Source organism: Rissa tridactyla, chromosome 2 (genome assembly GCF_028500815.1).
Source record: "Rissa tridactyla isolate bRisTri1 chromosome 2, bRisTri1.patW.cur.20221130, whole genome shotgun sequence".
In the NCBI taxonomy this organism is placed as follows: domain Eukaryota; kingdom Metazoa; phylum Chordata; class Aves; order Charadriiformes; family Laridae; genus Rissa; species Rissa tridactyla.
The window spans coordinates 161848595-161864827 of record NC_071467.1 but is presented as its reverse complement, the minus strand read 5'-3'; the positions used below and the strand labels follow the sequence as shown (position 1 = coordinate 161864827).

Here is a 16233-nt window from a genome sequence, read left to right as displayed (position 1 = left end):
AATATACAAATATTTTGCAATGATAATGAGTGGAGAACTAATCTTCCATTAACATTTTTCATCATTCTTGATTTTTTTAATGAATTAAACTCATTCACAGAATTTCCTCTGAGTTGCAAGCTCACTTATGAAGCTTACTGAGTTCAGACGTGTAATATTTGGAAACATTTACTCCTTTGAAATTTTGAATTTGAATGTTTATTCCTTTATAATTTCTGATGAGTTCTACAGAAAACAGTTCCGAAAGAGGCCAAAGATCTTTATTCGCACTACGCAATTCTTCTGCCATACTGAACAATTACCTGTACAATGGAGACGAGAAATCCTCAATTATAAGAGCTACAGCTGAGAAGTGCCTGTTTTTCTCCATTGATTGAAAAAAGGAACCTACAACTAACTCAGCTTCATCTTTTTATACTATATCTGCATATCTAAACGTGTTTTAGAATGGTCAGCACACATTTCACATATCAGCTTTCATTTACACAGGAACCTTTAGAAAAGACTGATATTGCAAGCAAGCTGTAATTGCTAAGTGTACAAAGAGCTTTGAAAAATAAGCACTTAAATTTTACAGTACTCTGCAGAATCTGTCACTTCCACATTACGTTGTTTTAGTTCCATTGCCATGAATGATAAATGACTTTTCTTTCAAAATTCAATATCTGCAAAAGCAAAGACGTCCTATAGATATAACTGTGCGAAAATGCCATAACGCTGCACTATTTCTAGTCGCTTAAAGCCTTATAACAATCAGAATATATTTCTAATGACCTGCCAGTTGTCATGTTTTTAACCTTGCATTACCAATTAGGTGGTTTTTATCGTGTACTGCCTTTATTATAAAAGGAAAACCCTCCGTTGACAATGTATTTTGGAGAAAGCCTGAAATATAACTCTTAGCCATTTACTAACAATAAAACAATCCTCTTCTTACTGTCTAATACACAATTAACAGAATGAAATTTAAAAGGTAAGATTTCAAAAAGTGTTTACTAAGAAACTTGGCAACAATTTTCATGCACGAGTTAGGGAGTGTTAACGACATCAACATGCAGGTATGTAACCTTTACGCAGTGTCACAGATGGGACCGGACAGTCCTCCTCATATATTTTCAGAAACTGTTTTACATGTAGGCTGTTTCCTGTCTAACACAATTCATGAGGGAAGAATAATCACAGAAAGAAATACAGGAAGAAGAAGCTTTAAACTCTTCTTAAACTCTTTGTACCTCTTTCTCAGTAGGTCAGGATTTGCCTCTTAGTGGAGCAGTCTGTAATACCTGTTCAGAAAGCCTTTAACTCCAGACTCCTTGCCTCTGGCGTAAAATTACATCAAAGTAATTCCAAAGTTACACAGAAATGTAAGTAGACCTGATGAAACAGTTTTACCCCCAACTCCTCACCAGAAAAAAGAATTTTGGGTTAATGTAGGAAAATCCAACAAAAAAAAAAAAGAATCAATTAATTTTTCCAGATTTTATTGTAAACAAGAAATGTAATCTAGGTAATGATAACCTTAGGTACAGTATAAATTAGGTTTTGCATATTTATATTTTCTTGCATTTGGCTAAAAGTCTCATTTTACTCTTTAAATAGTGAGTACTTCTGTCTTGTTACGGATGAAATACCACTTATACACTATCTCTCTAGACCCAGGAGACATGATTTCCAGCATTCTGTCAATTCCTTCATCATTTTTATCCATTAGCCATAAAAACATTCCTGCACAATATAATTCATTAGTGCCTCTATTTTTCCAGCTCTAAACCAGCTTCACTATCTAAAAACAAATACTCAAACAAAAATGTCCAAAATGTGCTAAATTTTGAAAAGTCATATAATGACAAAAACAGACAAATCAAACAAGTCTCTTTAACCCTGAAACACACGGGTAGGTAGCTTCTCAGATTGTGTTATTGAAATCAAAATTGTCCAGCATTTGCCAGATTGGAAAGTAAATTAGTAAGCTTTTCTCGTTTAGAAATTTTATCTCTAAAAATTGAGTTATTTTTGCACAAAGGCACACTGAAAAATAATATACAATTCTCCACTGATATAGGATGTAAATATCCCATTACTTTGTACAGGACTTCAGCTCAGTCCCAGCTGCTGCTGAACCTCGGGGCACTCCTGTGTGAGCTGCAAGTGTTCTGTGTCTTTCAGGATCTTCCTATTCCTAAAATTTATTACCTCTAATAGAAGAAATAGCTACTAGTTAGTGTTCTCCTCTAGTGTCTGAAATATTCTTGTACTTCTTCTAGAAACACCCATGCAACTAGTCAAAACAAATCTTTAATGTAACACAGAATTTTCATGTATGTAGCAACACGAAAATAAAACTTGATTTCTCTTCATGAGAATGCCGTAATGTGATCACTATGAATTCTGCCATGCAATGCTGTTTAATAGTTTATTGAAGTCTCTGAGCTTCATGTAAGTTGGCAAATTGAATACACAAGCACTGCTTAAGTGTTGAATAAACACAAACTGAAGTATATTTCTAATAAACAAAAATGTGTTGCAAAAGAGTGATCCAGGGCAGATTACATTTTTTCAGTAATTTCAGACAGCAGCACTGGTTTTAGTATGATTTCATTTAGCAAATTAGGCAAAATATTACTTAAAACATACCTACGCTTCTCAAAAGTTGTTCTACATCTCCGAATGTAACCTGGATAAGTGGATGAAATACTGAACTAATGTATTGCCAAGTTTCTGACTGTTGAAACTTGTGACATGTAATATGTAAAAGCATGGGGGAAAAACCCTTACCTATATTTTAACACCTTTTGTGTGCATACATGAGTACCAAAAGACAACACAATGACACATCAGAATGGTTCTTTCTGGCTTTTCCAAACTGTAAGATAGCACCTTGCATTTGATCAGCAGAGATGTTGCAGATGGATGGTTGATTCAGATTTTATTAGCAATCACTTAAAAAGTTAGTTGTCTAAATTAACTCCAAGCCACAGTCTAATTAGGTAGTTTGTTTCCTTTGCATGGTCTATCACAATAAGCTATTGCCAGTGCATGCACGTTTCTATGATATCTTTGTAAGCTATGTGGAATAGGAAGGAGTAATGAGCTATGAGCATTAACATCAACAGCAGCTGTGTTGGGCCAAACCAAAGCTACATCTAGACCACTCTCAACCTGCAACAGCAGATCTAAAGTGCTTAGCAAAGACTAAGATCAGGACAAGTGAAATGATTCTTCCCTCAAACAGTCTCCCAGCCTTAAGATGGTTTCAGCTCAGAAAGTATCTTTTGTTATATTGGCTCTGTGTTCTTACCGGCCCTCCCCAGATTCTTCTTCAGTGGCCTTGCCCACTGCCTCCTTGAGTCCAAGCAAACTCTTGGCATCGCAATCTCCTGTGGCAGTGAGTTGCGGAACTCAATTAATTGCCATGTGAAAAATCACCCCCTTTGGCTAACTTCGAATGCGTCCCCTCACACTTTCAACAGTTCTCTTGTTATTAAACTGAAAGAGACCAAACACTCAATTCCTGACTACCCTCTCCATACCACAAGTGATTTTATAGCACATTCTCTCTTCAGTTCTCTCTCTTCCAAATGAAAAAGCCCTGGTTTAGTTATCATTCCCTATGTGGCAACTAGTGATACTTTTAATCATTGCTGCCCTCTTTCAAGTTTTCCCATTTCTAATATTTATCTTTTTTAAATGGGAGGACAAGATATGGGAAAACTATGAGTTTATACTGTAATTCAGCAATGTCCTCGCTCTCGGTTTCCATTGTTTTCCTGATAGTTCTTAACAATAGATTTGCTTTTTGGCTATTTCTGGTTTCAGAAATGACACTTTGTAAACTCTAGATCTCAGTTCAGGCTGCTGCTGAACAGCTAAAAGCCCACTGTTTCACATGTGTAATTAGCCAGGACTTTCCCCGACATGTATTGTTTAATGTTTATCTGCACTTAATTATACCTGTGGTTTTATTGCCCACATAATCTCCTAAAATCCTTCTGCAATTCTGCAATTGCTCTTTAATTTTGCTATTCTGAATAATTCCATGACATCACTACATTTTGTCATCTCAGTGCTTAGCTCTTTTTCCAGGACTTTTGGAATGTGAAGAAAAGCAGGGACTAACCATATTCTTGAAGAACCTTTGGATGATCTTTCCAAGCAGCGATCATTCACTCCTATCATCTACCTCTTATCTTTTAACGACTCATCTGAATAAAGATACCTTACGGTATTGCTGCTTAGGTTCCTCAATAAGCTCTTGATAAAGCTTCGATAAGGGACTTTCCGAAATCTGAGCACCCAGATTAGGTTAGGGGGTGACCTGCTGGAAAGCAGCTCTGCAGGGAGAGACCTGGGAGACCTGGTGGACAACAAGTTGCCCATGAGCGAGCAATGTGCCCTTGTGGCCAATGGTCTCCTGGGGTGCATTAAAAAGAGCATGGCCAGCGGGTGGAGGGAGGTCATCCTCCCCCTCTACTCTGCCCTGGTGAGGCCACATCCGGAGTAACTGTGTCCAGTTCTGGGCCCTCCAGTTCAAGGACAGGGAACTGCTGGAGAGAGTCCAGCGGAAGCTACGAAGATGATGAATGGACTGGAGAACCTCTCTTATGAGGAAAGGCTGAGAGACCCAGGTCTGGTTAGCCTGGAGAAGACTGAGAGGGGGTGTCAAGAGGATGGGGCCAGGCTCTTTTCAGTGGTGTGCAGCGACAGGACAAGGGGTAATGGGCACAAACTTGAACATATGAAGTTCCATCTCAACATGAGGAGGAACTTCTATACTTTGAGGGTGGCACAGCACTGGCACAGGCTGCCCAGAGAGGTGGTGGCGTCTCCTTCTCTGTAGATATTCAAAACACGCCTGGACATGTTCTTGTCCAACCTGCTCTGGGTGACCCTGCTTTGTCAGAGGGGTTGGACTAGACGATCTCCAGATGTTCCTTCCAACCCTCACCATTCTGTGATGACTCCTTTCTGTATGTTTGTTAACACCTTCAGGAACCCCCAACGGATGTGTGAGACAGGACACCTCTTCATCAGAGCTACGCTGGCTCTTCCCAAGAGTATAACACTCAGACACAAACGCCTCGCCCGTTTCTCCTCAGCGCTCCCCCTCGCCCCCTCCTCCTCCTCAGAGCTCCTCTTCAGCCCCTCGCCCGTTTCTCCTTAGCGTTCCCCGGCAGCCGCTCGCCCATTTCCCCTCAGTGCTCCCCCTCAGTCGCTTCTCCTCATCTCCTCGCCCGCTCCCCCTCAGCCGCTTGTCCTCAGCGCTCCCCCTCAGCCCCTCATTTCTCCTCAGCGCTCCCCCTCGCCAGCTCCCCCTCAGCCGCTTCCCGCCCAGCGCCCCCTGCGGCGCGCGGCGCCCGCCCCGCCCCGCCCCGCCCCGCCCTCCCCCAGCAACGCCTCGCTTCCCCCGCCCCCTCCACCGTCGCTAAGGGCGTCACGTGCCCCGCCAGGGAGCGCAGTAGATTCGATCTCCATCTCTCTCCGCCCTGCGTGGGTGCTGCGCTCGGCGCTCGCTTGCTCAGGCCTGCGACGCCTTCCGCTGAGGGAGCGGCGGGGGGGTGATGCTCGCTGCTGCCGCTGCCTGAGGTCCCGTCCCGTCCCGTCCCGTCCGGTGGGGTGCCGCAGCGGTGGGCATGGGGCTGGGATCGAGCTCCGAGGTCCCCGACGGCGGCGCCGAGGGCTTCCACGTACACGGGGTGAGGCGGCCGTCGCCGGGGCGGGAGGGCCCTGAGGGGGCGGGGGGCGCTGAGGCGGCGATCGACAGGGCGCGGGGTCCCGCTTCCCCTCTCCAGCCTCAGGGCGGCCGAGCCCGGCACCGGAGAGGGCGAGGGGCTGGGGGCGGTGGGCCCGCGGGCTGCCCGGCCCCCTCCACCTGTCGGCCCCATGCAGGGAGCTGCCACGGCGGCAGGGGAGGAGCGGCCGCACCACTGCCGGTGGCAGCGAGGGGGAACTCGTCCGGCCCGGCCTCACACCCGCCCCGCCGGCTTCAGCGGGCTCAGAGCCGTGTCTCGGCTGCTGGACGGCCCAGGGGAGCTTTTTATGCCTCTTTTGAGGAATTAGAAGTAGTTTAAGAGTAACGTCGTGAAGTTCAACAAGGCCAAGTGCGAGGTCCTGCACGTGGGTCGGGGCAATCCCAGGCACAAATACAGGCTGGGCAGAGAATGGGTTGAGAGCAGCCCTGAGGAGAAGGACTTGGGGCTGTTGGTTGATGAGAAGCTCAATGTGAGCCAGCAATGTGCACTCGCAGCCCAGAAAGCCACTCATATCCTGGGCTGCATCAAAAGCAGCGTGGCCAGCAGGTCGAGGGAGGGGATTCTACCCCTCTGCTCCTCTCTGGTGAGACCCCACCTGGAGTACTGTGTCCAGCTCTGGAGTCTCAAACATAAGAAGGACATGGACCTGTTGGAGTGGGTCCAGAGGAGGCCAGGAAGGTGATCAGAGGGCTGGAGCACCTCTGCCGTGAGCACAGGCTGAGAGAGTTGGGGTTGTTCAGCCTGGAAAAGAGAAGGCTCTGGAGAGACTTCATAGCTCCTTCCAGTACCTAAAGGGGGCTACAGGAAAGATGGGGAGGATCTTGTTATCAGGGAGTGGAGCAATAGGGTGAGGGGTAGTGGTTTTAAACTGAAAGAGGGGATTTAGATTAGATATTAGGAAGAAATTCTTTACTGTGAGGGTGGTGAGACACTGGCACAGGTTGCCCAGGGAAGTTGTGGATGCCCCATCCCTGGAGGTGTTTAAGGCCAGGCTGGATGGGGCTTGGAGCAGCCTGGTCTGGTGGGAGGTGTCCCTGCCTGTGACGGGGGGGTTGGAACTAGGTGATCTTTGAGGTTCCTTCCGACCCAAACCATTCTATGAATATAGCCCTTCCTCTCTGCGCCCCTCCAGATTCCCTCGGCTTGAAGATTTGACTGATTTCTCTGCGGGTCTGTCCAGCATCTGGGGAGTTAATTCCTGCAGCAGCCAGTGTTTTCCCGAGGGGCCACTTCTCACAGGCACTATATATATGTACACACAAGTTTGTTCCAATTCCTCTATCTGGCTTATTGTCTGCACACACATTTGTTTAAATGTGTGTCTCGGAGCTTAAAGATAGGCTGAGGTTTTGCTGATAAGTTAACAGTTGTTGCATAAGTTATCTGCTCATTTAGTTGGTGGTCTTCCTCCCTGAAATAAGAGTGGAACTGTTGTCACCATATGCTGCTTTCCACTTCATCAGCAGTTAGTGTTTCTCAGCGTCCAAAGATGCATTTAGGATACCAGTGTTGTAATCTGCATTTGTCAGTCTCCTTAACTGAGTTAACACCATCAAAAATGACTATCGATCATGAAATGCCGCCTCCTTTTATGTTCTGTGCGGGATACTGCTTAGTTGTCTGTACTGGAGGATGATTTTGGTGACCTACAGTATGCAGGAGACAGTCCTTTTTTGTTTGCCTCCAGGGAGTTCATCCAACTTTTGATATGGTATCATTTTAAAAAACAAATACTGCAGGCTTTTTTATAACTTGCAGCTTCCTGTGGGAATCTGTAAGGCTTTGAGAGATCTGAACAATGATGTCGTGAGCTCCGTAATAACTTCCATGTACGTCTTTTTGTGTACACTTTCATCCTTGACGTTGTGTTACGCGATAGTTTGATTGTAAGGCTTCCTGCACGTTACTTAGAATTGGGATATAAACTGTTTTAACTTTCAGCTTGGTTCAGTGTAAACTGTCTGGTTTTGATGCAGTTCAGGGTTGCGATGAAAGTTAGTACTTCCTACTCCAATTGTGGTTACAGTGGTCAGTCTTGAGTGTTTAATAAGAAAGCATAATAATTTTTTTTTGCTGTAAAAGCTTTTGCTGAAGTAACTATATTTAAAATATGTATATTTTAAAACTTGCATAGGCAGTTATGCCAGCAAAAGCCCCAATACCGATACAATTTTATTTAAAAAAAAATATACGACAAAAGACCAAGTACAAGTGTTTTTATGTTGCTAGCAATGAACTTTGTAGTTCAGATGATACGTGGGTTGTAACTTAGCACTTAAATCATGGGGTGGCTTTCGGGAGTCACATATATTGCGGGTTAAGGGCTGTACTGCTGAGTTCACAAAAAATAAAGTTAAAAGCAGTGCAAACTGTTAGCAGGTTTGCAGTGGTTCCCTTAATATCATGTTGCTTTGTTAGTGTACTTTGAAGTGGGTATGCTCTCATAGACTCTACATATATCAAGTTCTGTTTAACTTTTGGTGGGTTTTCTCCTGGTGTGAATGCAATTTAATAGGTATTCTCTATATTTCTTTATTACATCTGTTTTACGATAACTTGGTTATAATGAAATTGAGATGTTGCAACTCTTATTTCTTATGAACCTACTGTAAGCGATGGCAATCTTCTTGACGAGTACTTGCGGTTAGCCATTGTTTTTAGCATGCTCTTTTGAGTGTTCTTATTCTAATGTGCTGTAAATTGTGGGAACTTAACTGTAAATTCTGTTTATGTAAAAAGAGGCTGTGATGTAATTGGGGGCTGTCAATATGCTCAGGCTATTAGTAACATGGAAGAAAATCCTGAAGCAGCACTTTGAATACTAAGCCCTTCTCCAAAGGCAAAGGGCTTATTCTCCAAATAATTCCATGCTGTACACTCTGAATCACAATACTTGTGTCTTGCATGGGGTTCAAAACCTGGTTTTTTACAGCTTCATTTGGACACCTGTTGTTCATGGTTTTATAAAAATAAGTTCACAATTGTGGACTGCTTCCCGAGGTCTGTCATTTGGTATCTTATCTCTGCTTCAACTCAAAAGTAAATATTGAATCAAGTGTAAAGATTAACGTTGTCACTGTAACTAGAAATCAATGTGTAATAAAAATAAAATGTATGTTTTGCAGGTTCAAGAAAATTCCCCAGCTCAACAAGGAGGACTGGAACCTTTCTTCGATTTCATCATTGCCATAGGACACACTAGGCTTGTAAGCCTCAAGTGTTTTTATTTTTTTTTTATTTTTTTTTTTTCTCTACATGAAATGGGGGGTTTGTAATGATGAAAGGTAGAAGCCAAAGTTGTCGCAGTAAAGAAAGGTTTGCACATTGGACATTGTATATGGCATTAGAAAGGTAAAGAAAAACTTGGCGGTGTTCAAACTCTCCTCTCTGGCTGGATCCAAATTTGAGGAGTCTTATGCCTTTAGTCACCTTAACTTCTTAATAGATTAATACAATGTTTATGATATTACTCATTCATGCATATTTTCTGCCACAAGGTGAATGTTGAACTGGTGAGTCAATGGTAAGAGCTCAATATTTGTTTAAACAAACTTGTTTCAATATTTGATAAAACATGGAAAAGAATCGTAGCCTGTCTCACTTATACTTTAAGACTGGGAATGCAATTCCTGTATGTTGAGTTATGACAAAAGTGTTGAGTTTTAGTTTGTTTGTTTCCGGTTTAAAAGGTTCACAGCTGTGGTTTTATGCTTCATCTTAATGCTGAATTCATTAAGTTTGTCATGCTTTTATTAGTGGAAGTGATCGTTATAATGGTAGATTTTGGAGGAATATCCATCTAATCTTTTAACATAACAGAAATAATGATAGTTCCCCAAGCTGCTCCCAAATAGTCTGTCCTTTCACAGTCAATTTGCAATGACTTTGAAGGATTATTGAATAAGGACTGGGATCAGAGGCATGAAGTAAAATGTTGCTGCTTATTGTTAGACTGATATAATTTAATAGCAGTTAAGAAGAACAAAAAATATAAGTGATGAAATGGAGCAATAGTAGGTACTTATGTAAAGGGACATGAGCTGACAGTACCGACTCTTTTCTAATAAAAGCAAATTGAACTGCTGGGACAGATTGTGAAACACAGAGCCTAAATTTTGGTGGTTTTGGTTCTTTGTACTCAAATTCTGCCCCAGGCATGCCATCTATGTTACAGATACAGATAGAAATAACGTTAATTGTGTATCTCTTTCTGTGCTTTACAGAATAAAGAAAACAATATGTTGAAAGATCTGCTGAAGGCAAATGCTGAAAAAGCAGTGAAGCTGGAAGTGTATAATATCAAAACAATGAAAATAAGAGAGGTGGAGGTGATCCCCAGTAACATGTGGGGAGGACAAGGTCTTCTTGGAGCCAGTGTCAGGTTCTGCAGTTTCCAGGGAGCCAATGAACACGTGTGGCACGTTCTGGTGAGACAGAATTCTTCATTGGCTTGTTTGTGTTCATACAACCTGGTTTTAAAGTGTAACGTTTAGAAGTAAATTGTATACTGAAATCACACAGAAGAAGGGGACACAGTCTTGAAAGTTTGCCTGAGTTATTTGAACAAGGACAGGTAGTGGGCGACTGTTAGTGTTGCCTGTTGCTATGAAGAAAATTATCTCCATCCCTCCCAACCCCAGTCACTGTGTGATGGGGAGAAGGGTTTTGTCATCTTATGATAAAAAAATCAATGGCAAAAGCAAAAAAGATTCTCTTCGATAAGTGTCTCTGTGTTGGCTAAACTTCCTCCAAGTAACATTAATGTTGCAAAAAGCACCAAACTATTATTTTAAAATAGAGGGAGAGCTGAAAAGGTAGAAGAGCCTAGGAAAGACTGACATGATCTTTTGTTATGTTCCTGGTTGTTTAAATGAATGCAACTCTCAACATCTTACAGAGTATCTCATTTTGAATTGGTAGTATCTTGGTCTGTCTTATTCAGTATGTTTTACAAGATGTCACACCTAGATTTAGACTGTTCAAGGACTTCTCTTTTGTCTCATAAGCAAAATGTTCTTTCCTTCCGGTGTTCTTGGAGTTAGTTTTCCTTTTTGATAGTAGTTTATCCTGCTGCGAGTGCAGATGACGCGTGTTGTTCTTTCACAGGATGTTGAACCTGCATCTCCTGCAGCTGTAGCTGGTCTCCAGCCCTACACTGACTACGTTGTTGGATCTGATCAGATTCTTCAGGAGGTAGGGTGCATGTTCCTTCAAGTGGCAGTTGTCTTCATGCCTGCCAAGTCTATGTTGGAGGGTTTGGGTTTTTTTATAAATCTAATTGCGCGTACATCAAATGTACGGGAATAGTTTTCTGGAATTTTGGGAGGTTGTTTATGGCAGATACTTTATGGTTGAGGTAAACATTATCTTTTTTTAATGTGACAATAAAAGAAAGTTGCCCCTAAAGATCAAACTACACTAGTGAATTTTAATCTGTCTTTGGGTTTTTAATATTTCATGTTGAAGTAAATAACTGCGTAAAATGCTAACTTGCTTCTCCTTGTCTTACGCGTTTGAGTAATACTACTACTCTTTTTTTCTTAGTCAGAGGATTTCTTTTCACTGATTGAATCCCACGAGGGGAAGCCCCTGAAGCTGATGGTTTATAACACTGAAGCAGATTCCATTCGAGAGGTAGTTGTGACTCCCAATGGAGCTTGGGGTGGAGAAGGAAGGTACTGATCTCCGGACAGTCACTGGCTGATGACAGGTTATATACTCACTGTAAATGAGCTCCTGTTAAGAGTATTATTAATAATAATATTGATTATAGCTTGTTGTTCTCAAGTTAAGCCTTGTTTCCTTACACTTGTCACACAAAACTGTTCATCTTTCCATAAAAAAAACCCAAAAACTTAGAATTAAAAATTAGTCATGTTTTAGATCTAATCAATCATGAAACCAGTGGGAAAACCTGTGTTAACTTCCCCACTAGTAGTTTCACTTGCTATGTTCTCACAGTCAAACATTCAGTTAACGCAAGAACAAAATCCAAACTGGGTCAGATTTATATATTTTGTAAAGATATAAAAATAATCAACTGAGACCTAAGCTGTGTATGGCTGAATGTCAGTTGCAGAGTGCTCCTTGAGTACTGTGAGTGAAATGATTCTTGCAGGTAGGTCTTTCTTGCTGTAGATTAAAGACTCAAACTCTTCCTGTTGCATAGAGTCAACATTTATAATCCTTACTAGCTTTGTTAAGAACACCATTTTTTCATGTCTTGTTTTACATTTCTTGTACAGTTTAGGATGTGGTATTGGATATGGCTATTTGCACAGAATTCCAACGCAGTCCTTAGTATCGAAGAAAAAGCCAGAAAGCAAACCACCTTCGCCCTTACCAGAAGCTGGAACTCCTCTACCACCTACTAATGGTTACACAGAGGTATGTAAGAAATTAGTTCGTATCTCTGGCACATTCTCTGGAGTTTCAAAAATTTCTACGTGTTGGAACATTCATAATACAGTATATTTGAGTACAGCGTACAATTGTGCTTGAATGAAATGGAGTTAGGTGAAGGGAAAGTGAGAGCTGACGATGCTAGGCAGATGACAGGTCACCGGTGTTGGCTGATACCAGTTTTTGCGAGATATTTTCTTGCTGTTTTGAAGACTTGGCGTGTTATAGCTGTATCAGTCAATGAGAATCACGTTAGAAGAATACCCTGCTCACTAGGAAGCAAAATACACCTACAAGAATTAAGAATGGACTGTTCTTCTAAGAACATACTGGTTTTAAAAGGCTGCATTGGAACATGTCCTAATCGGTGGCTTGACTGTGAGTTTTGGCATCATAGGTTCTCTCTGAATTGGTGTACTTGGAGACCGAGGCAGAATGCTTTCATAGGAAGGTCGTCTGCAGGTGAAGCTTTCAATATAAAAAGATGCTTTTCCTTCTTACTGTGTTATTCCAGACTCCATTATTGGCACCCACTTCTCAGAGTGACCGCTCTGAAATAGTTATGAACTTGGATCATTCCACAGATCAAGAAACAAGTGGTTACTCACCAGAAAGCTCACTTTCTCCTCCTCCCCCTCTCCAGAGAGTTATGGATCCAGGTATATTTTCTTAGGTCCTTTTTTTTCAGCATTTCTTTAGAGGACCTCTAAGTAAACTAAGAAGGTCTTAAACAAGTTTGAGACTTAAATGCAGAACTGTGAGCATTGGTGGTTGCTTTCCTTAAAGTTTTTGACTTCTCTAGATTTTAGAGCTTTAGAATTTGGGTACTGATTAATGTTAATGTGATGCAGAAGTCTTTCCACTGATGTCACCTAACAGGTTAAATTTGTTTGTGTTTAGCAGGGAGGGCACTTCAGTCTGGATAGAACATGTCTTTTTGAATCGAGAATTCTGTGTTATATGTAAAACAGTGCTGTAATTGCTTTCTCCTTCAGGATTTCTAGACATGTCTGGTATTCCATTTCCTGAACTCACTGACTTAACAAAGATGTCCAACGTGTCTTCATCTGCCTCCTTCAACATGCCAGCAGCAGATGCTTTAGTAGGCGCTGAAAAGTTAATGTCAAACAATGACGCTTCTGCTTATTTTGGTAAGTGTCTTCAAGGTTTCCTTTAGGCCTCTGACCTAATTTCTGGAATGGTACCGACTCATTCCTGCTCAACAGTATCATGCTTTTTTGGAAATAAGCCAATTTTAAGAAAAGTCAGAAAGGGGATCGGCTGAAGTGAGACGGAAAAAGTAGCAGAAATCAGGTGTAGAAGTGGACAAAAACTAATGGGCTTTTTTATAAGATTATAGAATGCGTGTCTCTTTAAAATGTTGATGATCCAAATTAAACAGACCTCAAGAGTAGGTATTTCTAAAATCAGTGTAAATGAATTTTGGTACCAAAGGCTTGTCTTCACAGTTGTAAACTGAAAACAAAACTGCAGTCATCTTAATGGTGAATTTTCTATTTAAAAAAAATTTTAAATCTTTGCATTATGAATGCCTTTCCCTTGTAAAAGGTGGGGTGGGTAAGAGTTGTGACACAAAATACAACATCTCTGGTATAAGAATACAGCAGACCAAATGGTTCGTGGTCTCTGAAAAACCTACTTGCACCATCAGATTTTTTTGGATTTGGGGAGAACTGAGTAAATGCAGCCTGTGTATTTGACAGTTGTGAATCTGGTTATGTGCCTGTACGAGGTATCTCAGTCAGGCTGATTTTCCTAGCTGTATGGTAACCAGAGGAATCATCTATTAACCTGACAGTTCATGGGTTTTTTTACAAACTGTTTCTATTTCACAGAAAATGCCACAGCTTTGGACCCTGAAGATGTAACCAGGTATTCCGAAGGCGCAGTCAAGCAGCCCGAGTTAGACGACCAACTGCCTTCTATTCCATCTTTACCTTCTTTTGTTCTTCCTAATGAAATTTCTTCAAAAACAACACTAGGAACTGATCCCGATAACCAAGAAACAAAGCTGCTGTTAAACAGTACTGAGAGCTCGTTAACCGCTCCGCCGGTGACACCAGCTGATGAAGCAGCACGTGAACAGAAAGAGGAAGAAGCTGCACAAGACCATGAGTGAAACGGATGCTGCTTTTGTTTACGGACTGCTGTATGCTGTAATACTACAGCTTCGAGTATTTTTCTGATCTTGAAAGAATTACAGCTATTTTTGTTAGTGTAGACAATATTATAAAAGAAATCATATGAAATACACATCCTATTGTCTTTTCCAATCATTGTTTAATAGATTAATCTGTGTTCAGACTCTGAATGCTGTCCAAAATCACCAAATAAAGGGAGAAATTACTGCAGAGAGAAGTTGGACGCGGCCAAAATGTTGAGTTCCTGAATTCACCTCTGCCTGCAAGTGCTCCTGAATGTATGTATGAAGGCACTCTGCCTCAACAGTGACACTTAATGATGATTTTCTCTGTGTGATTGATAGCACTAAAAAGAAAGTTTTATGGTTTTGACTTGATAAAAAGCTTTTCTAATGGTACACCTCGATTAGACAGCTCTAGTGAGTTTCAAGGCATTTCCTAGCCCAAGACATCTTTATTCCTACTTACTGCTCTGCAAACTGTTGCTTTTTGTGTTTTAGAGCCCCTTATCCGTAACAGTGATCCATGGACCTGCTCTACGCCTCCTTCTGCGGGAAAGGAAGTACCACAGGGTTTGAAGTGTCAGCATATAGATAGAACAAAATTGTGTTGGTGGGTCCCGTCATTCCCTTCAGCACATCACGTGGCAGTGTCACAGTTGTTTTATTTAAAAAAAAAAAACAAAAAAAGGTGCGGGGGGAATTACGATGGTTATTTGAAACAAGCTGAAGTCAAAAATGATTTTAAGTCAGGGCCATGTGTTTTCAGGGTGATTAACCTTTTCAGTGGAGTTGACTACGTCCTGGCTTCTGTAGTGACAGAGAAATGGCATCTCTTTAGTTGTGCTTTTCTGTTTATCCATTTCTGTTGTTATACAAGTCAGTGTAAGTTTAAGACACAGGGATGAAACATGTTAATGCAGCAACGGCTATTGGTTTTTTTGTTTTGTTTGCATTTGTCTTCAAATAGCTTTTGAATGTAATAGCAAACATGAAACAAACAATGAAGGAAACGCAGGTGTTTGTACACCCCTCATGGTAGTGATTTATCATGGAATTTTAAAGCTGCTGCCTGGGAATATCTTCACTACAGCTGGTACAGTTACTGCGGGGAAAATCTTCCACAAATCAAGAGAAGGGGGTACAGGGGAGGTGTGTGATTAAGCGATAAACTAGAGTATACTTATTTAGCACAATATTGTCCAATTTCCTTTTTTCTGCCGTGTTTCTGCACTGTGCCCTGCGGGGGTCAGTGAGCGAAATGACTGGCTGGGCTGGAATCCCGCAAGGGCGCGGGATGGGGAGTCGGGGGCGCACAGATTTGCCTCCAAGAGCTCAGCTTCAGCGAGAGGGCTGCAGGCGAAGCTGCAACACAAGAGAGGGCTGCAGATGAGCACACCCCTACGTGAAATCTGTCCTTTGTATTCCTTCACCTCTGTTGTTGGTCTCAAATACTGTTTCCACATAAAATACAGTGGCTTCAAACAGGATGGTTAAAATATCTTTTGCTTAAAAAAAAAAATGCATTAAGCCCTAACTGCAGGTAGTAGAATTAAGGAATTTGAAATGGTCTGTTAATAGCAAACATTTTTTTTTTTTCTGTATATGGCTAATTTCCTCTTTTCTTCCCCCAACTGACTGCTACAAGGGTCAACAGCCAAACACTAAAAATAAATGCAATTTAAGCTATTGGTAAGTTTGGTCCCAGAGCCTGATGACATCTAGGTGATCTATTTGTTTGGGTTTTTTGTTGTTTATTTAGGACTGTTTCTACTCTTATACCTTTGTCAAAACTGTTTTTTTAAGCGGGTAGTAGCTCATTTAAGTGATGCTGTACCGTTAAGCACCCCTTAGAAATTTAAGGGCAGGAAATGTCAAAACTGTATGCTACATTTGAAATGTCACAGCAATAAACAGCTT

General features: G+C 41.6%; 1 protein-coding gene across 1 annotated transcript; it reads left to right on the top strand.

The window, feature by feature from the left end:
- Positions 1–5534: 5534 nt before the first annotated feature.
- Positions 5535–16009, top strand: GORASP1 (golgi reassembly stacking protein 1). Its single transcript, XM_054192931.1, has 9 exons — positions 5535–5693; positions 8876–8956; positions 9974–10177; positions 10857–10943; positions 11295–11425; positions 11996–12137; positions 12667–12811; positions 13148–13303; positions 14009–16009. Exons 1-9 carry the CDS (start codon positions 5631–5633, stop codon positions 14290–14292), a joined length of 1293 nt encoding a protein of 430 aa, XP_054048906.1. The 5' UTR covers positions 5535–5630; the 3' UTR covers positions 14293–16009.
- Positions 16010–16233: the final 224 nt, after the last annotated feature.